General features: G+C 58.6%; 1 protein-coding gene across 1 annotated transcript in view; it reads left to right on the forward strand.

Moving 5' to 3' along the window:
* Positions 1–2,570, forward strand: part of RABAC1 (Rab acceptor 1) — a 3,414-nt gene extending 844 nt beyond the window's left edge. Inside the window, exons 3-6 of the mRNA XM_074219409.1 lie at positions 755–970; positions 1,130–1,227; positions 2,156–2,257; positions 2,335–2,570. Of these exons, the coding sequence (XP_074075510.1) occupies positions 755–970; positions 1,130–1,227; positions 2,156–2,257; positions 2,335–2,426 (508 nt within the window). The 3' untranslated portion in view covers positions 2,427–2,570. The remainder of the gene's footprint in view (positions 1–754; positions 971–1,129; positions 1,228–2,155; positions 2,258–2,334) is intronic.
* The last annotated feature ends 4,854 nt before the right edge of the window (positions 2,571–7,424 follow it).

A 7,424-nucleotide genomic window follows, 5' to 3' on the forward strand; every position in this document is an offset into this window, starting at 1 on the left:
CACCCCAGGATCCTGAAGTCCAAACCCCCATCCCCCGGGACCCCGGAGTCCACACCCCCATCCCCCCAGGATCCCGGAGTCCAAACCTCCATCCCCCGGGACCCTGGAGTCCCCACCCCCATCCCACCCTCTGACCCAGGAGTTCACACCCCCATCCTCCAGGACCCCAGAAACGGCACCCCCATCCTTTGGGAACCAGGAATTTAGATACCCAGTCTCCTCTGGCATCACCTCAACTTTGAGTCTGGACCCCCGCCCACCCCTTGCCCAGAATCCGGATCCCCTCCCCCTGGTACCCCAGATCCCTTAGCCTTCAAAAGTCCAGATACCCCCACTTCTACTTTTTATCCAGGAGCCCGGACCCTCCCCATGCTCTGGGACCCCGAAATACCGATGTGCAGCCCCCTCCCCCTCCCCCAAACCTGCCAAGAGTCCACCCGGTCCCCTGGGACCCAGGGTCCCTATCAGCCGCCTGTCGCCCCCCCCCATTCTCACGTCCGGGCCCCTCGCTGTCCCAGAACCTCCAGGCCCCCCCCCCCCCCCCCCCCCCGCCTCTGGGGTCCGGGCCCAGCCATCCCTGCCCCCCAGCCCCACCCCTTCTCTGGTGTCCAGACCCCCCCCAGCCCCGCTTCCTGGGGCATGCTAGTGGCTTGCCCTGCCCCTTCAGGCATCCCTTCCCCTTGGGCCCCTGGGGGTGCCTCAGCCGCCCCCTGGCACCTCAGGCCAACCCGAGCCTCTCTCCCGGCCTGCCCAGGACGTTGCTGCCCAAGCTGCTGCCGGCGGGCTCGGCTGGCCGCGAGTGGCTGGAGCAGCGGCGGGCCACCATCCGGCCCTGGGGGCCCTTCCTGGACCAGCGGCGCTTCTCGCGGCCTCGCAACCTGGGCGAGCTGTGCCAGCGCCTGGTGCGCAATGTGGAGCACTACCAAAGCAATTACGTCTTCGTCTTCCTGGGCCTCATCCTGTACTGCGTGTGAGCCCGCCTTCCCCTCCCCTCCCCAAGACACCCCCCCATAGACCACTGCCAGAGCCCGGGTCCCCCAGCGGGCATCCTCTGCCAGCCCCCGGCCTGTGCCACTCGGAGTTCTTTTCCCGGACAGCCTCTGAGCCTCTGCCCCACCCCCCCCAACAGGGTCACGTCGCCCATGCTCCTGGTGGCCTTGGCTGTCTTCTTCGGAGCCTGTTACATCCTCTATCTGCGCACCCTGCAGTCCAAGCTGGTCCTCTTTGGTGAGGCTGCCCCCCCTCCCACCCATCCCCCATTCCTCCCATGGATGAAAGGCGCCCCTTTACCAATTCCAAGACCCGGGTCTCCTTCCCATCCTCTGCCCTCATCTGGCCACACCTGGACCACCAGGTGGCGCCGATGGCCAGGCTTCCCTCCCACTCAGGGACTCTAAGGCCTGAAATCCCCCTTCAGGACCCCCTCGACCCTTGCCTTTTTCTTAGTTTTAGAAAGGGAGAAATGTCAGGCCTCCTCCGGAAGCTCCAGGCACTTAAAGAGCCAGTCTCCCCCCTTTTCAAGGAGAGGAGAAATAAGACCTGAGTTACTTTGGAGACTAGTCTGCCTGTTTGTGGAGTTAGTCCTGAATTCAAATCCTGATTCAGACAGTCCAACTAGAAGCAAGGCTACCGTTCAGTCTTCCTCCCTAGAGAGAGCTCCCAGGGAAAAGGGCCACATCATTTATCTGAGGGTACCTCTGAGCCTGGAAGGGACTCCAGGGGCCTTGGATCCCATCCCCCTCATTTGACAGATTTGATCTCCCAGGAAGACTGGGATGCTCTTGGGTGGACTTCAAGGAGGGAGGTGCCAGGAGAACTGGTCCTTGAAGGACAGAAAGCTCCCTGGGCTGCCTGGGGCAGAGGAAACTCCTGGAAGGAAAGAGATGCCCTTGGGGGAGGGGCTCAATCAGTTCTTGAAGTGGGAGGCAAAGTTTGGAAGAAGGAGCAGTACCCCAGGAACTTCTCTGAAGGGGCTTCTTCGGGGAGGAAGGGGACTTTCATGGGAGCTGGGCAAGTGGGCAAGCTGGAAATGAATTTTTGTGTCTGGATTGAATCAAGTGGCTACTGAAGCTCTCCCATCTATGTTTGGGGTGGGCTGGGGATGGAGATCCACAGAGATGGCCCATCCCACATTACCTGTCCTTGTCGCCATCAGGTCGAGAGATGAGCCCAGCCCATCAGTATGCTTTGGCAGGGGGCGTCTCTTTCCCCTTCTTCTGGCTGGCTGGAGCTGGCTCTGCTGTCTTCTGGGTCTTGGGTAAGTATGTTCTGGGGAGTGGAGGTGGAGGTGGAATGTGTGTGAGGAGCCCCTGACCTCCCCCTCTCTGGCTTCAGGGGCCACTTTGGTGGTCATCGGATCCCATGCAGCCTTCCACCAGCTGGAGCCAGCCGAGGAGGGGGCGGAGCTGCAGATGGAGCCCGTGTGAAGGCCCCTCATCCAGAGCAGGGAGGCCAGAATCCACGAGACCAAGTCTTCCTGTATCCAGCCTTGCCTGGGGACTCCCCCCAGGTGGGGAGTCTGGCAGAGGGGAAGCATAGCCTCAGAATAAAATCTAGCCCTCTACACGGGAGTGTGACCCTGACCAGCACTCCTCTTTGTGTGCCCATCAATAGTATGATATTTTTGGTGAAGTCTGTCATGATGGAGTGGTCCTAAGCCTGGGCATTTCTAGTTGGGAGTCCTCTTGAGGGTCTTCAGAGGGGGCTGGGGACCAGGGAGTGAGAATGGGAAGGCTGTGGGATCCCTGTGGAAGTCATGCATTTCCCAAGAGAGGATGAGTCAGAGGGATAGAGTCACAGATCATGTAGCCCAACCCCTTGTTGAATAGGGTCTAGAAGGGGACAGGGACTTGCTCAGTGGTCAGCTTATTTGGTTGCAAATCCTCAGACCACACTACTTTAGGAATTGCTTGAGGTAATATAACCAGAAGATGGAGGGTGGTGGTGGCTTAATCCATCTCCAAAGACGGTGCCCCATCTCCAAAGCCTCTAATGGGGCACCACCTTTATTTCAGATAGTGGGGTTAGCCTAATGGCATGCCTTCTGGTAGAGGCTGCAGATCGAACAGTCCTCAGCCGTAGATCCCTGGAGGAATGGAAAGGGATGGGAAGCCTCTTAGAAGGAAAGAGAGAAAAGATGAGCCTCTGAGGGTAAGATGCTTCAAGAGGAAAGAGTATGGAGATTGAGAATAGTTAAGGGATTGGCGGAGATGGAAGGCTCACGAAAGATGGAGATGGGGTTTGGGAGATGGGGACAGGAGGGTTGTGGGAATTCAGTTTAGATGCAGAGGGGGGAAATATAAGAAACAGAGATAGGGGTTGATAGGGGTGAGAGATGCTAATGGAAATTCAGATTGGATGGCTGTGGGTGATAGGCTCCTGAGAGTTGTGTCCTTAGAAGATGAGAAGAATTGTGGAGATATTGATGGAGCTAGGGATAGTGATCCCATGGGAGGTGAGTTTGGATAGCCTTGGAAGATGCCCATGGGAATAGATAGAGATATGAAGGAGTGGGTTTATAAAAAAGTAGCTAAGGATGTAGGGGGGAACCTTTAGGGACAGGAGCCACATGAAGAAGGTATGTGGGGGGCGGCTAGATGATGCCATGGATAGAGCACCGGGCCTGGAGTCAGGAGTACCTGGGTTCAAATCCGGCCTCAGACACTTAATAATGACCTAGCTGTGTGGCCTTGGGCAAGCCACTTCACCCCATTGCCTTGCAAAAACCTTAAAAAAAGGTATGAGGAAGGACTATGGACATTTGAGGTCCAGTGGAGAATGGAGATTTGCTTGGCAGGCCCCTGGGATTGAATAGGTCATATGGGATGAAGATGGGAAGTCCTTGAAGGATAAGGATGGGAAGACAATGAGGATTGTATTTTGATTCGAGAAGGCCCTAGGGAGAATGGAAAAGCCATAGAGGCTGAAGTCCTCAAAGGTCAAAGAGGTCAGGGGAAGGGAGCAGAGCAACCCATGGGGGAGGCCCTCATAACCACCAGGGTTCCTGGTAGGTAGGGGAGGCAGCAACTCTTTCCTTGGGTGTTAACCACAGAAGAGGCCATCACCTGGAGAGCACTGCCCTTTCCCACCTGGAGGGCAACTCTCTTCAGTCTCCCTGTCTCTTGAACATCCTCCCGTCCGTCCCTCTCTCCCTGATCATCTGGCTCCCAAAGTACCTCAGCTCATGAAAGTTTATGTTGTTCAAGACAAGTTCTTCCAGGCATTCATGGACTGGAGATGGGAGGTGGGGTGGGGGAGGGACCTAGAGTAGAAATTTGAGGTCTGGGAAGCCACTGGCATTGGCTACTTAGCCACGATTATCCCCTGAAAGAGGCCTGGCCACCCAGGGCACAGTTCACTCAACAAAGCTTTTGGATGTAGTTGGAACATGGGGTACAGATCCTTGGAGGAGCCTGACCCCCAGAGTCATCTCAGAAAAAACTCATCACTGGAGTGGTTCTATCTGGAGAAAGCTCTCCTTTATCTGCCTTGGCCTAGGCCTAGGCCAGAGACATCGAAGGGGAGGGCCGAGACACTCCGCCCCTCCCAGGCAGTTCCCCTGACCCCATCTTTCCTGGTTTGGATCTGGAATGTGTACAGGCAAGCACAGTCCTGTGTGGAGACGACCACTGTTCCAACACCAGTAGGGACACATTAGTACCCCCATATACACCCAGAGATCCTACTGGCTCTGAAAAGCTGAGACAAGTTGGAAGCGCCGCTCTAGTCCTGCCTCTGCCCCTGCCCCTGCCCCTGCCCCTGCCCCTGCCCTGTCTGGGAGTCCTGGGGGTGGGGATCCACCCAACCATCCTCCCTCCCTTCCCTAGCTCAGTTGTTGCTCTGTTCCAGTGCCAGTCAGAAAACAAATATTAGCCTCCTATTTCCCTATCATGTTAAAGCTGCTGCAGTATTTCAAGTCAACTCAGTCTGAGGGAGGGAATGCAGCTCTGGAGAGGCTGGGACCTCCCCAGGGTCACAGAAGGCATGTGAGATCCTGGATTCGAACCCAATTAAGATCTCTCCAGCCCTTTCTGCTTCCCTGGGCCCTCCCCAAGGGTTGTCTCCAATCTTCTTCCTGTGCTGTCAGTGACCCAACCTTCTCCCCTGCTTCTCCTTGCCATTCATGACCTCATTGTTTCTGGAGTTAGGAGGGAGCTTGGAAATAATCTAGAGATCCAACCTCCCCCTCCCCCATTCTCTAAAGAGGAAGAAATGGGCCCAGAAAGATGGAAGTGCCTTTCCTCATATCGCACTAATAGGAAGTAGTAGAGTGCCAAAGTTGAACCTGGGTCTTATGACCAGACCTGGTATTTTTTTCCACCACCTTGGGGCTCCTTCCCAGCCTTTGTCCCATCTCAGACACGGGGAGATGGTGCGCTGCTCCAGATCTGAGTTCAGCTCCTATCTTTGATGCTTACTCCTTGTGTGACCTTGGATACAACAAGTCATCTGCCTGGTCCTCAGTTTTTGAGCCAGGAAACTGAGGGGGTTGAATTGGCTGGCCCCTGAGACCCCTTCCAGCTTCAGAATCGCCATCCTCTGCTGCTCCGCTGGTCAGTGCCAACCCCCCTTCTACCCTCCAGCAACATCCAGCAAGGCTGGAGGAGTCAGGAGTTGGCCTGGCCAGAGCCAGAGGATACATGGGAGGGGGCTATGGAAGGGTCCACGGTCCTTTTGCTTTGGAGAGTGGCTAAGAAAGGAAAGGGTCATCTCAAGGTGATCCCCGTGGCGCCTCACTGTACTAGCCCACCAATGCCCGTGCCCCCCTCCCGCCCACTCGCTCTCTCACCACTAGGGGACGCTGAAGTTTGGTCCTCTACAAAGGCAGGGTTGCAGGGGAGGGCCAGAGGAGGTGGCAGCGGGGAGAAGGGGTCCAACCCCCCGGGAACTGATGCTAAAATGCAGCCCCACCGCCCCATGCCTCCTGGGCTCCCGACTCCCGATGTAGAATCATACACTTAGAGTTCTGGAACGTTAGAACATGAGCGGTACCCAGACGCTCCCTAGTCAGACTCCTCTTGCCCCTTTAAAGGGAGACACTGAGGCCAGAGAGGTTCGCCCAGGGGCACAGTGAGTGCTAAAGAAACCTCGAACCTTGAGGGAACGATCGGAACGACAGCAGGACACTTGGGCCCCAAGGGCAGAGGACAGGAGGAGGGGTGGAGGGGCGCCTGGTAATTCAAGCGGGTGGGATGGGCCTGAGGTTCAGGATGCCCGGGTTCTTGGGGGTTCGGCCTAGGAGGGGGAGGGAGGGGTGGAGGTTCAGGATCTCTGAGGGGTCCCTGAGGGCGCGGTGCGCGGAATCGCGATTACGGGGGGCAAGGGGATCGTGGGGGGCTAGGTTGGGGAGGGGGCCCGGGGACGCCTGGGTCCTCGAAAGTTCCCGGGAGAATTGCGCCGACGCCCGGGGCTGAACACGCTGGGGTCCCCGAGGACCAGGAGCAGCAGCGAGAGGGGAAAGGAGCCGGGGTCTGGAAGCGCGGCGGTCTGGCCAGGCGGGGGGCGGGGGGGTGAGCCGAGTGGAAGTGACAGCAGAGGAAGAAAAATGGGTGAAGAAATGAGAGCGGACGCGCGGGCTGCGGCGAGTCCGGGAGAGGGGGCGAGAGTGGCGGCGGCTCGGACTCCCCGAGCCCAGGCTCCACTCCCCAGGGACGCCCCAACCCCGAAGCTTCCCCGCCTCCCCGCGGGCCCTCGACCCTCTGGGCCGGCCTGGCCCTCCCTTCGGCCCCTCTCCCCAGCCTCCTCGTCGACGCCCCCCCTCTGCTTCCTCCTCGCCGTTCCATTCGTCCCGGACCGTCTCCCCCCGCCCCCCGCTTCTCGTGCTCCCAGCTTCTGATCCCCAACTTCTCCTCCTCCTTCCTCGCCCTGCCCTTCCGTGTTCTCTAACTTTGGGTCTCCAGGGGTTTAACCGAGGCCCCCCCTTCGGGTTCTTTTCTCCCCCTTCCTCTGCCCCCTCTGTTTTCTCCCCCCTCCTCCCCCCGTCTATCCCCTTGCTCTCTTGCCTCCTAGCGTTCTAGGTTCTAGTCTCCCACTCGCGTTCCCGATCATCTCACCCCCGCCCCCCAACATACACATGCTCCCCCGGACACTGACGTTCCGTGCCCCCCCCAGCTTTCTGCTTTCTAGACACACACGATTCTTTGCCTTCCACTCCCCCCCCAGCTCCTTGTCCAACCTCACCCCCCCCCCCCAGTTCTCTGCAGCTCAAGGCCCCGGGGGGCGGATTGAAGGCGGAAATGGGGCTCGCGCTGCGGGGGGAGCAACAGGGAGGGGGAGAGGGAGGGGAGGGGGAGGGGCGGGGGCGGCGCCCAATGGAGTGGAAAGCAGGACAAATGAGCGGCGGCCCGCGCGGCCGACAGGCCCTCTCCATCTTCCCATTAGCGCCTAATGGCCCCCCCGCCGCCGCCTGATGAAGATTTATCGGC

The sequence above is a fragment of the Macrotis lagotis genome, chromosome 1, assembly GCF_037893015.1.
Source record: "Macrotis lagotis isolate mMagLag1 chromosome 1, bilby.v1.9.chrom.fasta, whole genome shotgun sequence".
NCBI lineage: Eukaryota > Metazoa > Chordata > Mammalia > Peramelemorphia > Peramelidae > Macrotis > Macrotis lagotis.